Source organism: Bombus vancouverensis, chromosome 10, assembly GCF_051014615.1.
Source record: "Bombus vancouverensis nearcticus chromosome 10, iyBomVanc1_principal, whole genome shotgun sequence".
NCBI lineage: Eukaryota > Metazoa > Arthropoda > Insecta > Hymenoptera > Apidae > Bombus > Bombus vancouverensis.
The window spans coordinates 12,713,920-12,729,571 of record NC_134920.1 but is presented as its reverse complement, the minus strand read 5'-3'; the positions used below and the strand labels follow the sequence as shown (position 1 = coordinate 12,729,571).

Sequence of the window (15,652 nt, the reverse complement as noted above, 5' to 3'; positions counted from 1 at the left end):
ATCAAAAAATACCACAAGATCCTACGATATAAAACCTACCATTACACGAAAACGAGCTAGTCGCGCCTCTAGCGAAAGTGTTAATATTGATAGAGCTACGAGGAATAACAGACAAACAGCGAGATAGTTTTAGGCAGCGTGTACCTAAGCGTGTATAACGGCAGGGACCTTTTGGGATACGAAGAACAAGAACAAGAACAAGAACAAGAAGAAGTAGGTATCTCAGGTAGACGGGCCTCGAGATAGGTTCAGTAGAAACTGGAAGAAGCTGGATGCAAAAGGTTTCCTTTAAAGAAAACAAAATGAGAGAGAAAGGGAAAGAAAACAGGAGGAAAAAAAGAGAAGAAAAAAAGAGCAGCAGGTGTCGGCACAATTCAAGCCTTCAAAGGCAGAGAGAGAGAGCTCTTAAATTTTTTAACTCAAACATAACGACGGATGATACACACCATCCCTTTCTTCTTCGCTCATTTTGCGTGAGAAGATTTTGTGTATTTCCGTGCACGCGAACGGGGACACGAAGCTATTTGAAGGATTACACAGGAATATGTTTATGTCGAATATTAGACGCCTAATATATGCTCGCGAAAGCACCTCCAATGCAAAAGGACAGCCAAGAACCAAGCAATAACGATGTTATTTCTAGTTAAACTGGGAAAGCCTACACCAAATTATAAATTTCTACAGTGGCTTCGTCGTTATCAACAGTTTTTAACATTATATAAAATATAAGATTAATTGTTCTTAATTATTTAATTATAAAAATATATATTGTAGAATACTCTGTAAATAACAAACAAGGAAAATCTCTGTCTTTAGACTGTTTAGTTTATTGCATCCTATACAATAAGATAGATGCTCAACGTGACGCAATAAAAATATTATTTCATATTGTTTTTTCTTTTTTTTTTTTTTTATTTATTCAGATGTACAACTTCGGACCAAATGGGCCAGCTGAATATCGTTTGGGACTGTTCATTAGTTTTAAGCGACACATGTAAGGAATGCGTAAACCATTTTTATTTTGCGATCGGATTCTATGTGAGACCCTTATGACCTGAGAAACCCTCTTGCCCTCTCTGTTAACCCAATCCCGCTAGATATCGTCCTAACACAACTAAAACATTGCAAGTATACTTCTCGTTAAATGACCCATATTGAACACCAGCTATCGGCTATCTTTCGTCTACGTCTATTATGTTATCTAAAATTCAATTAGACACAATACGATAAAAAGATAGAATAAATGAATAATCATCTTTCGATAAAAGAAGAAACTTTTCATTTTTTAAAAGAGAATATATTTGCCTATTAAAGTTTTCAGTCGAAAAATAATAAAAAAGAAGCCTATCAAAATTTTTAGTGTAACCGGTATCGATATAAAAATCTTACTTTTTTAGTACTTATATATATATATATATATATAGTTAAAATAATTAACCAATTAAATAAAAAATAATACAATTACAAAATACGGGGGAGTGTAAAAAGTTTCAAAATAAACAGAAAACGTCAACATAGAGACACTAGAGAACATAGAGATATAGAGAGGAAACGTGTATAAAACTTTCGTCCGCGTAATTCTTCGCTTAAGAGGTTAATTGCGCTAAGCAACTACAGTAACAGTTCCATTTACTGTATATCTTAACTGAGACCAATATATGCAACATGTGCAGATCCTGTATATGCGCGAGACACGCTGCAGCGACGGTATCGAGATAACAAAACGGTGATCTCTGAATCGCCTAAATAAATAAACAATACCGCATAATGTAAATTGAACGTTGAGCGAGAACAAGTTTCCCGTTCGTTGGATAAACGACGTAAGATTAAAATAAAAAGAAAGAGAAAGAAGAAAAGGAAAGAAATGGTAAAAGGACTTACCCTGCATTTTCAGCGGCAGCAATGGACATGTGCCTCCTCTCATCGAGGATGGCTGTGGCGTCAAACTGCCGGGGGAGATCCGTGGTAATGAGTTAAGAGTCACAGTCGAGTGTTCTCTTTTTACACGATGTGCCACCACCACACCACCCCGTTTTTTTTTTTTCACCACACCCTCGCACAACCAATAACGCGGATATCACCACCAACAATCAACGAACGCACCACTATTAATCACCACCAACACTTTTCCAATTTGTCAAATTCGTGGAATCCTTTCTTTTTTTTATCTCGTTTTCGCGGAGAAAATTGCCGCTTCTCCTCCGTCGAGTCCGAAACCACGAATCGAGTACCTAGTGGCTCGCGAGTCCGTAAAGACAACGAACGAAGAAACGTAATAATTCGTTTCACTCTCGGTCACTTGTCGTTTCGTCCCGTGTTGATGAGAACAAGGAAAAATCAACGAAGACGAATAGTTTCCTTTCCTCGACCGAAACTCACTGACCGAACGTGCGTTCTTAATCGCATCGTCCTATCGTGCGCTTCCTCTTCGTTTACCGACATTCGGCGTCTCTTTCACCCAAGAATCTTGTCACGTCACCAATAACACAAGATCACTGTCGCGAACGTAAAACAAAAATAACTGATATTAAGTACACTTTCTTTTTCTCTGGTCTTCTTGGCACTTTACACGATATGACTCTCCTTATCGACCGAGCAGCGCCGTCACATCGTTTCCTTTTCGCCCTCGGATATCGACTTCACTTTTCGACACGTAGACTTTCTCGCTCGCTCACGTGCACGTCGAGATATTCGCAAGTTTTCCTTCCATCATTAACCGCGTATTATCGTATGCGTGATCTATCGACGAAGAATTAGAAAACTTAGACGTTCCTGTTTCTCGAACTCGACTGTTATCACTGGCCAGGAACGGTTCTCTGTCTGCTTTCCTATGCGAGCAATCTCCTATAAATATTCAATAAGCAATTCTCACAAAGACACCAACGAGAGAATATTTCAGGTGCGAACGCCTGAGAATAATTATTTCTTTTAGGAATCGTCTTGTCGTGATTGAGCTGTCAAAGATTCTTTCATCCTCCTCGATGAGGTTTCCTCGCACTGCAGCTTTTACAGATCTTCGTAATCTTTGCCAATCCTGTCAATGGAGAAGAATAATGGTTGAAAAAAGTGGATCGAACAATTTGCTTCGTTATAAATAATAAATGTAAGAAGAAGGAAAGATAACCAGTCAGTTTAGTGAGTTTTTGATTTCTTGACTCTTTTCTTTGAAAGCTCCATTTTATCGCTAAAACCAGAAATCTCAATCGTGAGAGTTCAAGAAGCTAGTATACTTTTTACTATTTTATTAGGAGAGCTTGAAACTTTTAAATTTCTCCTTACTTTCTGACAAAAAAGAAAAGACTGGAAGCAAATAGTCAAAATAGAGAAAAGTCACTAAACTGCGTCATTACCAAAGAAAATTAGCTAAGATATTTTAAAAGAAAATGAAGAGACTTTTGATGCCATGTTTCGATGCAAATTTTACCCAAGATCCTTTGCGTCAAGTAAGTGGTACAAGCAAAGCAGAAAGTGAAACCGATGCAATAAAACATAAATATAGTACTTGTGAAACTCTAACGCCGCAGTACCTCCATAAACTACTCGTTTATCATTATCACATTCATTTCAAAATAATTAAGATAATTTAGGTCGTTTATAGATCCCCGAAATATTATAATTACGATATATAACAAAGAATGGTAATTTTGTAATTATCAATTAATAGGTATGAACGAGATACGTACTATGAAATTTGATAAATATACAGTTCATTTTTTTTTTTTATAATTATATGTTGTACGAATCTATTGTCGTTAAATAGTAAACACATTCGGTCTACATAATAATTTTAATTAAAACATATTTTTTTGTGAAACGAAGAATACTTGTTACTGCATCACAATCTCACGCATCACATGGCGCACTTGACAACGCACTACTAATACAATGGTCTGTATATGCGCATGTCCACACCCCATTCTGCTTCCAAACATATGTAGACCGAGGCACGTTTAGGAAAAGTTGATCGATATTGTCGTCGACGCTTACGTTCTCTACCCACGGGCACTACTTTTTCGCTGGAATTCTTTGGAATGTTTTCTAAGATTCATCAACCGACCTGACAGCTCGAGATAAACGCGAGAAAATGCATTTCTGACAAAGTACATCTTTTCTTGTTTAAACGAAAAAATTGATATAAAATTTCTTCGACTATAAATTAATATTCCTTAAAACAATAATTTTTGCAACATTTTATTTGATATATTCACAGTATGATAATTTATTAATGATTTCATGATTTTAAACAACTTTATTAATGATTAAAGCGAAGCTTATTTGCATTTGAAATTTATAATAAAATTCGTTCGTAAATATCCAATTTATCATATTGGTCTCTGTCAGCGACTAATTACTGCAGCAGAAACTTTGAAAATCATATTTAACCCTTTCATAAACAATGAAAACTATTTTCCCCATTAAATAGGGTCATATGTAAGGGCAATATAAAAATGTATTTCCGTTTCTATTACCACACATACATATATTATATACGTAGACCGTAGACAATCGTGGAAAATAAAAATTAAATTTTATTAAACCTTGATTTAATAACATATATCCAATATGGCTTCAGCAAGAGATAACGCACAAAACTGGTTTACTGAAATAAATATAAGTTCTATTTGATATACTTTCTTGATTAAAATTTTTGGTTTTTGATAAAAATATAGATTATATCCATGAAAGGGTTGAAAAGCTACAAAGTTAATAACGATAGGAAATGCGAAACGAAAGTACGTTCAACGAAATTACGAAAGAAATGCAAGTGTAAAGCACGTAACTGCCGCGTAATTCGCAATTACCCTTACCGATAGTTCTCGATATGACGGAGAGGATATATTTCATCTCACTTGGAATAGAAAGCTTGTCGCGGAGCGCAACCGAAAGCGCGAGGAAATATGTGCGCACCAGACACGGCGCGTACAGCGAAGCGCGACGAACTTGACTCTCAAAGCAGTGGACCGTCCGACAAGTTAATAAAAACGGAACGTACAGACCCCACTTTCTTATTATTGCACGAACAAGGTACACCCGCAATCGTGTCGCACATACACACTTCTATATTCATGATAAAAATTCACATAACAGCAAGAAAAAAGGCTTCAACAAGAGATAACACACAAAAATTATATTACACTCACTGACCGGTTCGATTGGGATAAAACTTGTTTTGTCCATTGAAGTTTGTCGTTCGAGTTCAAACTTCTTCGTTTGGTTTCTCACTGAGTTTCACTGATTAGATCAAATGATATACGTACGAATGAAATTTTCCTTCCCCTTTCAGTTTACCTTTCTGAAAGAAACATTTTTCTCTTCCGTTTGCTAAACGTTTTCTTCCACTCTGAAAGTTCACGCAGGTTCCGAGCACAGTTTTCCGTAGAAAAACACAACGGGGCGCCACGAGATGTAGACACTTCTCTCTCGCTCTTTCGTCTGATTCTTCTTTATTCTATTTCATAGCCTTGTTTTGCACGTGTCGAAAACGCGAAATACTTTGCGAGAGTTACAAAAACAAGTCGTTCGAGAAAAATCGATGCTTGAATATATCAACCGGAGAAAGAATTTCGTGCTTCTTACCGTCTCGTGTTTTTCGCTGTAATATCTACGCATAATGTTTTATAAAGGCGAAAGGCTCGTACAAGCCTACATAGACGTATGCAAGTGTGAATTGTCCTCCGTCTATACGTCTTACGCCTCACCCCTTTTCTCTAATACCGTTCTCTTGCTACGCAACATATACATATATATGTAGATACGCATATATATATATATATATATTTCCCTTTCTTTCTTATCTCTCAGTTTCCGTTCTTTCTCCTCTGTCTTTTGCGATCTTGCACACTGTTTCCCTTTCCTTCGTTCTCTCTATCAGTTTAGCCGTGTGCACGGCTGTATACGTGTTGTATGTAGTATACCGTGAGCAGCTACGTAGACCATCCGTGTATACGAATACGAGTAGCAGGCGCGCGCGCGCCTGTGTTGCGTTCGTGTGTGCACTTGATTAGCCGTGTGACGTCAGGGCACGATTACATCGCTCGCGATTGTCACTCAAATCGACGAGTAAAACCGCACAAGAATCCAGGCGGGAAAGGTGGTCGAAGACACGCGGACGAACCTCGGACCGCGAAACGACGGACGATCCGTCGCGCAACGGCTAAAGGCGGCGGCGAGCCTTCGCGCAAACCACCCGCGGTATTCGTGAAACGACTGACTCCATGCAACGATTGCAGTCGTACAGTACAGAGAGACGGGAGGTGTTCCGCTAGATGGCACCACTGTTTATCGCAAGGGGGCTCCGGCGGCCGTACAGATTACGCTCCGCAACTCATCGAGCACTGTCGAATTCTAACGATAACCCCCGATCCAACCCGAATACTTACGGTCGCGCGCGAACGATTCAATATCAAGTGCACGACCCTCTCCGTTCTGACAAGCACATGGAACGAACGCCACCAATAATGATGCATGTCTATCAATTTTATCTATACATTTATTCCTTTATCATTTGATAGAATCGTCTTTATAGTCCATATTTCCTTAGATTTACTTTTAAGAATGTTTATCTGTATGACATTATGTTGTTATATAAAATATAAAAGAAAATTTCATGCCTAATGTATTTACTAACTATTAATATATTCATGTAGTATAAAATAAAACCTTTATTTATATTATTATTACTTTTTAACATCTACACAGTGTAAAATTTACGATCCAGTTAACAAAACTGCACATTGTTTTCAAATATCAAGCAGTATCTTTAATGTTAAAATACCAACAATATAAGCGAGAGGATTACATAGATCAGTTTATTAACATTAGAAATATACTTGTACACTTTGTATACGGTTGCAACTTAATTATTAATAAATTAGAAAACAGTTATAAAAGATATGATATCCGGTACTTTTGAAAATCACATTTTATAAATCTATTAAGATCTTCAAGGTTCTTTTATCTACCAAATACAGTTTTCTTCTGACAATTATTCGTAAAATTAATATTTTTATAGTACCACATTTTTATTATTCGTGTGTTGATACAGAAAATTTAAAAAGTCTAGGAGATTTTTATTATTTTTATTAATCATTTACTTTTTCTCCTTTATTCATATATGTTAATAAAAATGGTAAAATGTCAGGATATTTTTCTTTTACTAATTGTTCTAAACTCTGTATGTTGCTATTCAGTAATGATAGATCAGTGCATGGTATTAGTAGTTTGCAAACAGGTGTGGAGCGTGCCATGAGTGCTCTATGCAAAGCGGTGTAGCCATCGACGTCTTTTAAATTAGGGTTTGCATCGAATCTCAACAATAGTTCAACGATCTCAGAGTGACTCTGCATAGCTGCTCTATGCAAAGCAGTAGCATGTCCACAACGTGTCTGCGCATTCACTGCTGCACCATTTTCTAATAAAATATTACAAATTTTATAGTGTCCATTTCGAGCTGCGTAATGTAACGCTGTATATCCCGCAGAATCTTCTGCATCTGGTGATACACCTTTCTTCAGTAATATCTTTACACGATCCAAGTCATTATACTGTGCTGAAAATGGCATAAATATTATTAACGATATTTCAAAAAAAAAAAAATAAAATAAAATAATACAATAAAAATAAAATAAATTTAATTATTTACCGGCGTACCATATACCACGTTCAAATTCCATTTCCATAAGAGACTGACTAACTCCGATATTATTACTTACGCTGCAGCATGTATTATGATCGTTACAGTTATGACCATGCTCCATATTTGCGATAGGTCCGCTTAATTAGCGTCTGGATAATTTACCTATCATGTCATTAAAAAAGAAAAAGAATAAAAATTGTACTGAAATATTTTTTGGTAATACAAATAAGTATTATGTCATTATATATGAAAATAAATTTTAATATTTCGTAAATTATAAATGGTTGTGAAGAAGTACATAAAGAAATAGTTTTAAGTCATACTAATCATATATTCTTCAATGAATTTTCATTCACAATATGCAAAAATGTATTTCATATAGTTCACATATATGTAATTTTATAATATATATGTACATATATCGAATTCGTATATGAAAATAAGGCGCGGCTTACAAAATCGACCTCTATATATATTATAATATTATGTTTCGATTATTTTGTAATATAGTACTTCGACAATTGCTACCCATTATCTTTTCGTTTTGAAGCATGATGCTGTGCTAAGAAATATTGCCTTATCGTTTCATAAATGAATTCAATAAATACTGAGTACAGTGCAAATTCTTTTACAGCATTACATAATATTAACGCTAGTTTTGATTCCGTGTATTGTATCATAGCGTTATAAATATACACAAAAATATGACAATACAATTTTATTAAAAATTATATTGCAGATAATATAAAATAGAAAAACAATAGAAAAATTGTCCCTCTATTGCACGAAATGACTTAATATTGATACTTGCATGGATTAAAAATAACGAATAAGATAAGCGTTGGTATTGTTATCATTTTTGCAACTTCTCACAATTTTATGCGTAAATGTATTTAATTTTTATGGTAAGTAATAAAATAATTGTTCAAAAAAAATATTGATCTAATCGGCAAAGTATAGAAATTGGAAACTTGATTTCGTACAGTCTTATTAGTGTCACAATTGTTATCGTAAGTTCATATTAAAACAAATTGATGACATTTTGCGTTTAGTTCGATTCGAAGTTGCAAAAATGATATATGGATTTATGTATAAAACGATGTACGATTGTAGTTTTAACCTATTAAATGCCTTTTACGAATGTAATGTACGAAACTTGCTAAAATTCCTCGTGAAAATCTATTGGTACAAATATGTTCGATACAAAATATACATCCCTAAAGCAAGTTAAAAAATATTGATAAAAATTTTATAACGAAAGTGAACACACCACCTCTTATATCTACGTGTGTTCCTTGTATACAAACTTTTTATATAATTAAATAATACTTCATTCATACTGGTTTCTTAATTGGCGTGCACATTATTAAACATGCACGCATACTTTAAATACATAAGTAGTATTTTTTTCTTATAAATCGTAGTCCTGAGAATAATTGTTGATTTTATAATTCCCTTTGCAGTGTCCAAAGTATTTCAGCTTCTCCTGTGCTACAGATAACTCGATATCCTAATTCTGCCAGGGCGTTAATGATGGAAAAAGGTGGTCCTGCAATAAATTTTATTGCACAAATTAAGAAAAATATTCTATGATTTACAAATATACGATGCAATAAGACATACCAATGCTGAATTTCTATAAAATATTTCAATATAACATCTTCTTTTCGACAATAACATATCAATGTTATTTGTAAATTTAATGTAATGTAAATTTACAGATATAATGTTTTTTTATCGGAAATCCAAAGCAATTCCAATTACTAAATATATAACAAATATGACAAACAAGGAAATCTAAATTATAAATCTATTTTTACCAACATATCACTATTTTTATTATTAACTTGCAGAGATATATAAAATGTAGGTATAATTAAAAAATTAACCGAAGCAATTTTCACGTATAGGACTTATATACTATATTTTCGCAAATTCTGCTACAAAAAAACAGAGTTAGAAATATTTTCGGTAAAAAGTTTAATTAAACGCGTAAAAATACAGTTATTCTGTAAAAAAGATGTTTTGAAAATGGTTGATGGTAACCTTTGATCATAGTGCCGTTGACCACATCTGATCCAGAGTTTGGAAAACGCTTTGAAAGAGCCAAAATTTCATCCGAATTTAAACCGAAGACAACGCAATCATTCGCAAACGGCGAGGCTTTTACGCCAACGTAATAGTAATTCTCATCATCATTCACTTCATTGGCTAATTTTCCGACACTTGTATTCACTGATTGCGACATTGTTGAGCTAAAGAGGATTGTTAAACTTCGTTGTCTTTTACTGTCAAAAGAAAAATGTTGCTTCTAGAATGCTGTTGGGAAAAATATAAACATATTTTGTAACTCCCTCATTTTCTCTTTTAAGAGAAAATCCTATTATTTAACTACCAAGTCTTATATAATATAAATAATATTATATACAATGCAAGTACATCTAATTTTATAAGCAAAAAGAAACAATATTTTTATCTTGGCAAAAATATATCTACTTTTACATTTTTCTACTACTCATTTATGCTAAATTAAGACAATGAAAGAAACTAATTTTTCCCAGAAATATCGATAAAAAAGTTTTATCTCAAATTTGTTTATATAATATTAATCAGTATGTTGTAATAAAGTGATATTGAATTTAAATAAATAAAGAGATAGAAATAAATTATTTAATAAAAAATGTAATATACCAGAGGCAAAAACAAGTTATTATATATATGTAATTTATAGTAATTAAAATTTGAATTACAAAATCTTAATAGTTATGCTCAAATGTGTTTGGAATTGAAAATGTTTATATTTTTTAAATATATACTCAATAACTCTTTACGATGATATTTGTGAGTTTCCACATTTTGTTGGAATTAAATATCCTGTTTAATATACTGCTTGAAAATATTATATAAAATATATACAAAATACTTCCTTCTACAAATATAAAAAGGAATTATATTTCATTCTAAATGGATAATATATTATTTTACATTCTCTTTATCATCTACTCATATTTGATTAAGAATAATCTTGAGTATAAAAACGTTTTAGATTATTATGCAAGAATATAATGGTATTATTCATTATCAATAGGTAAAATTCATTATTTACAATTAGATTATATGTGAAACTGTCTTTATTCTACTCTGTTCAGTCAAATGTCTTTCCCGTTCTTCTTTAAGTTGCATCATACGAGTTTCATGAGCCCAACGAACTTCAGTTTGAAGTTTATCTCTCTCATATTCCCATTGAAATCTTTCTAGTTCCAAGGCTTTACGCTGTACTTCTAATTCTGCAGCTCTTCTTAAGGCACGTCTTTCTAATAACTGTTCTTGATATATTTTATTTTGTAAGGGTAAACAATCTGATGTTTGTACAGAAGAAACAGCTGATATTCTTCTAGGATTATATGACTTTCTTTGGTGAACTGAACTTGATCGTTCTTGAGATCCAGCTACACAAAATTTTTAAAAACATTTAAAAAATCTGTCCTAGATAATTATTTGAGAATTAGTTGCATAATTGTATCCAATCTAATAATAACTCCAAAATAAGATTATAGCTTAAATGTTTCATAAATATCCTTTTTCTTCAAATTACCAGCTGCAATTGTTTCTGTATCATTTTCACTTGTTTCCCAATTCCTACTAACTAATCTTGTATCTGTATCATGATTTTTAACCGCATTACCCTGATTTACCCAATTTTGTTCATTATTATGCATTACTAAATCCATATTTTGCTGTATTGCATTAGATGTATCAACTAAATATGACTGATTTTTATAATTCCAATCATCTAAATCTTCTAACTCTGTATCTGTAATGTTCTGATCTACCGAAGATTCTTGTTTTGGCCATCCATCGTTCATTTTATTGTCAAGATTATTAGCTTTATGCCTCTTGTTATGAGCTACTTGTATAAATTGTTGTCTGACATCTTCTGGACACTTTGGACATTTTTCCATATGTCGTTCCATACGAGTAGCATTTTGAATGTATGATTGATTACAAAACTTACAAAATGCAATCACTTGAGATCCTAACATTTTTTTATTATAGTAGTTCCACACAATTCCTCGTTTTTTAACCATCGTTTCTTTTTTAAGTTTTACAACATACTTTCCCTTTAACTACATATGTTTTATTTATTTTATATTTATAAAATTTTTAGTTTTTAACATAAATAGTTAACTGTGGTTTAATATAATAAAAATATAAAATTTTTGTATAAAACATCATTTATATATTATTTTATTAATTTTTTTTTATACGGAATCAAAACTAAAATACATAATGTTCGCATAAGGAAATAAGTATAAAAATTAAAGATGAAAATATTGATTTACAACATAGTTAAATGTTATACACAAAATTATACTATTAGCACAGCATCAAAAGTTTAAAATTAAGATACTAACAATTTTATAAAATTTACAAAATATAGTGCTTGTTTAAAAAATTAATAGATGTACACATTGTTCTTTCTAATATCCAGGTAGATACTATATATATAAATTACTAAGATTATACACCTTTTATATATCATTGAAGCAATTGAATGTAATTTTTCAAAATCATTTTTGTTATTAATCATTTACCAAAGAAAATTATATACAACAAAACTTTCACACGCACATAATAAAAATCAATAGAAGTTCGTAATGTCGATGAAAGTTCTTAGCTTATGCAAGAGCGAAAGTTTTAAACGAATGTCACATTAAATGACGAACAATATATACCACTGTTAGATAAAATATCTACAACGTATCTGATGATCAAATTTAAACGTCAGCAGCCACTAATACACATAACCTTCGTAAGAACCGTACTTGTGTTTGTTGCCATCCTTATAAAAATAATACAGTAGATAACGAATATCTTGAATTTTATATTTCCTTCTCTTTTTCTTTTGTTATGATTTATATATATGAAATATATATAAAAAATCCATATAATTTAATTAAATACAATAATTCTATAATCAGACTTGCATAAAATATTTTCTACAAACAAAACATTGAAACGTTTTGAAAGTAAAGAATATAACAGAAAAGTTCGAAAATAAATACACAAATTAGTAATCAAGTGCAATTCGTACAAACTTTTTAATACATCACATTTATCTTTAATTACATATTTTTCTAACTAACTAGAAACGTTGTATATAAGAAAATTCTATTATAATATTTCATCTATAAAAAAATAAAGAAATATTTACTGTAATATAAGTATTGTTACGATATTATTCTTTACATACATATATATTTGATAACTTTCTTTCCTCTTGCATTTATAGTTTATGTAATAAACCAAACTTATGTAAAAATAAAAATTATAAATTCATATAATTTTTTAATTACGCTTTATATTTTTAATTTTCATCTTGAAAGATAAAAATACTGTTTCTTAGAATAATAAGAAATGTTAAATTTTTTAATGCAAGTAAACTGCAAATGTTTGTTATCACATAATTATTAGTAAAAATAAATTAATTACTACAAAATCATACCTGTCTTAATAACAGGTTCAGGTTCAGGTTCAGAAAAATCTTTTCTCATAGTCCACATGTACTCATTATAATCTTGTTTAACACTTGTACTTGAAGATGCTACGACTTTGTAACCAAGAACTTCTAAAGCAGTTAATATTACACAAGGATGTTGCAAATACACTATTGTCGAATCATCACAATATCCCCCAGAAGCAAAACGACTCAGTTGTTCTATATCTGATGCTATAACATACGTGAATAATATCTTACGTTTTCAACGTAATTTTGTTCCAACTTTTACGTAAATTACATTTAAAAACTAAGAATTATAAAAACCACACGTTCTTAATCATACGAACTCAGCTGAAAGGTAATATAATTAATCTTACTTGTGGTCTATCTACGCGATAATTATTATCAATTTATCGCGAAGTAGCATTGATAGGGGTATCGTTTTACTCAAAACTATGGAATATCAGTTTCACTTATGAGCAACATCGTAATTTACTTGAAGCAATATAAATAAAAAATTCATTTTTGTTTCCAAATTTTTCAAATTGAAACAAAACAATTTGAAGTAAACCAATACGTTTCTATAAACTGTGTAATCAATGTATTAATACATTTATATTCTACCAATCACTTCATATTATACATCTTTCTTTACCCAGATTTCAATAAACATATTAGTATAAATGGTAATTAGTTAATTAAGGAATTAATTTATTAACATACGTATTGAGAAAGAAATAATGTCTTAATATATAAATGTATATTTTTTATTATGACACTTTATATTTGAATATTATATCTTTCACTTTTTAGAATGTTTTTATTTAACTTTTTTCTCTAATAAATGTCAAATATGGTATGATTTTTATATTGTCATAACTTGAATAATACTAATTTTACAAAAATGATTATTATTACTATGTAGCGATATAACTATGTATTTCATAAAAAAGAACATTTATTTACTCTATAAAACATAGTAGCCATTAGAAATTTTGTAGAAGAGAATAAAATATTTAATATACAATTATAATAAAAATAAGGTAGAGGAAGAAGAAGAAAGAGAAGAAGGAGACAAAGATACAAATACTCAACTTTCATTTTTATAAAAAATCAATGGATATGTAAATCCATTAACAACTTATTTTATCTTTAAATATATCATATTTCACTTTCTAAAATATTACCTTTTTAAGTATAAATGAATACATATTATCATGGAATAAAACAAAAATATGTGACGTATATAAGTGTGCTCATGTATTCTGTTAATATAACATGCTACACACGTATTATAAGAAGCAAAAACTGCATATAGAAAATATCAACTAAGTAGCAACAAAGTAACATTTATTTTACAAATTACCATTACATAAATAAATTAAATATGAGTATATTAAATGTTTAAGCTCTAAAATAAAAGATAGTACCTTTAAGACCTGATACTAAAACTCTCCATGGGTATCTATGACCATACGATGCAAGATTACCACGTACTAAAATGTATGGCATCTGTAATGTTATTCTAAAACAAATTTTATTTACTAAATATTTAAACTACATATATATATATATATATATATATATAAACTTAATATTTCATAACAACAATTATTGGATGTAATAATGCATTTTTAGTGAATGTATATGGCATATACTGAAATTCCAAAAATATATAACACAATGTTTACATATATATGTTACATATAATTACATTACAACAAAAGATGGAAGTCAATCATCCTTTAATAACTAAAATTTATTTATTAAAGTTTATAATTGAGATTTTAAAACATGTTAAATTGATGTACAGGCTATGTAAAAGAAAATACTTGTGATTAATCTTATAGAAATTTAATAAACAAATATTTTTTGTTTACATTTAGAAAAAGATCTTTATTATTATTTCTCAGAATTTCAATGTACCATTTTTTGATACATAATGCATAATGCACAAATAGCGCAAAAAGGATTTATTATATATTTCTTATGTACACATACATATTTATAATATATATAATAAATGAACAACAAAACGAATCTAAATATAATAAATTCCTAATAAATATTATTGACAAGCGATTATTATGATGTCTTGTTATCATTATTATTCGTCAATCTTTTATTCTAGAATTATTGTTAAATAAATCTTACTAAATTAGAAGCTCTCACCTGTTAACACATACGGAATTTAATTCACCGATACTACTCTTAACCAAAAATATTCTTATATTTTATTAATAATTATTAAGAGTAACGAAGCAAACAAACAAATTGATGTATTAAGCACTGTTAAGATTTTCAGACTTGCAAGGTATTTTACACGGGATTATTTTAAACATAAGTCTCAACCATCAAACAATAGGTACATAACACAACATTTGCAAGTTACGAAAGTGCGCATATTCTAACTACAACCTACAACTAGTATTAACATATTTACATTACAAATCCCAATACTGTTCAAATGACTAACATTTGGGTGGTTTCTCAATTAGGCTTATTCGCATTATTTA

General features: G+C 30.6%; 4 protein-coding genes across 11 annotated transcripts in view; all 4 read right to left on the bottom strand.

Annotated features, from left to right (window-relative positions):
* Positions 1-6,239, bottom strand: part of LOC117163436 (uncharacterized) — a 129,465-nt gene extending 123,226 nt beyond the window's left edge. For 3 of the 7 annotated variants that reach the window (XM_033345692.2, XM_033345697.2, XM_033345695.2), the window contains exons 1-2: positions 4,809-6,237; positions 1,882-3,034 (exon numbers count right to left, since the gene is read on the bottom strand). In XM_033345692.2, coding sequence (XP_033201583.2) covers positions 1,882-1,910 — 29 coding nt within the window. In that variant the 5' untranslated portion in view covers positions 1,911-3,034; positions 4,809-6,237. Of the gene's footprint in view, positions 1-1,881; positions 3,035-4,808 lie in introns of all 7 variants that reach the window. The other 4 variants (XM_033345698.2, XM_033345699.2, XM_033345693.2 and 1 more) reach the window with 3 other exon arrangements.
* A 556-nt stretch (positions 6,240-6,795) lies between these two features.
* Positions 6,796-7,778, bottom strand: LOC117163438 (uncharacterized). Its single transcript, XM_033345703.2, has 2 exons — positions 7,643-7,778; positions 6,796-7,549 (listed from the first exon to the last, which is right to left on the bottom strand). Exons 1-2 carry the CDS (start codon positions 7,755-7,757, stop codon positions 7,083-7,085), a joined length of 582 nt encoding a protein of 193 aa, XP_033201594.1. The 5' UTR covers positions 7,758-7,778; the 3' UTR covers positions 6,796-7,082.
* LOC117163439 (uncharacterized) lies at positions 7,660-14,655 on the bottom strand. 2 transcript variants are annotated; one of them, XM_033345705.2, is made up of 3 exons: positions 14,567-14,655; positions 13,143-13,367; positions 7,660-7,798 (listed from the first exon to the last, which is right to left on the bottom strand). In XM_033345705.2, the coding sequence occupies exons 1-3, from the start codon at positions 14,646-14,648 to the stop codon at positions 7,779-7,781; spliced, it is 327 nt and encodes a 108-aa protein (XP_033201596.1). In that variant the 5' UTR covers positions 14,649-14,655; the 3' UTR covers positions 7,660-7,778. The 2 variants fall into 2 exon arrangements, with proteins under 2 accessions (XP_033201596.1, XP_076478446.1); XM_076622331.1 differs by lacking the exon at positions 7,660-7,798 and adding an exon at positions 9,819-9,955.
* On the bottom strand, positions 9,792-12,143 carry LOC117163437 (uncharacterized). The gene is made up of 3 exons (XM_076622330.1): positions 11,232-12,143; positions 10,743-11,085; positions 9,792-9,924 (listed from the first exon to the last, which is right to left on the bottom strand). The coding sequence occupies exons 1-2, from the start codon at positions 11,722-11,724 to the stop codon at positions 10,745-10,747; spliced, it is 834 nt and encodes a 277-aa protein (XP_076478445.1). The 5' UTR covers positions 11,725-12,143; the 3' UTR covers positions 9,792-9,924; positions 10,743-10,744.
* Positions 14,656-15,652: the final 997 nt, after the last annotated feature.

Excerpts from the sequence above, each read along its gene's own strand:
- LOC117163438 (XM_033345703.2), bottom strand. The coding sequence starts at position 7,757 with ATGGAGCATGGTCATAACTGTAACGATCATAATACATGCTGCAGCGTA. Across the intron at positions 7,550-7,642 it reads ACGTGGTATATGGTACGCCG|CACAGTATAATGACTTGGAT; the intron begins GTAAATAATTAA and ends TGCCATTTTCAG.
- LOC117163437 (XM_076622330.1), bottom strand. The coding sequence starts at position 11,724 with ATGGTTAAAAAACGAGGAATTGTGTGGAACTACTATAATAAAAAAATG. Across the intron at positions 11,086-11,231 it reads TACAGAAACAATTGCAGCTG|CTGGATCTCAAGAACGATCA; the intron begins GTAATTTGAAGA and ends AATTTTGTGTAG.
- LOC117163439 (XM_033345705.2), bottom strand. The coding sequence starts at position 14,648 with ATGCCATACATTTTAGTACGTGGTAATCTTGCATCGTATGGTCATAGA. Across the intron at positions 13,368-14,566 it reads TTTAGTATCAGGTCTTAAAG|CATCAGATATAGAACAACTG; the intron begins GTACTATCTTTT and ends CGTATGTTATAG. Across the intron at positions 7,799-13,142 it reads TGAACCTGTTATTAAGACAG|GTAAATTATCCAGACGCTAA; the intron begins GTATGATTTTGT and ends ATGACATGATAG.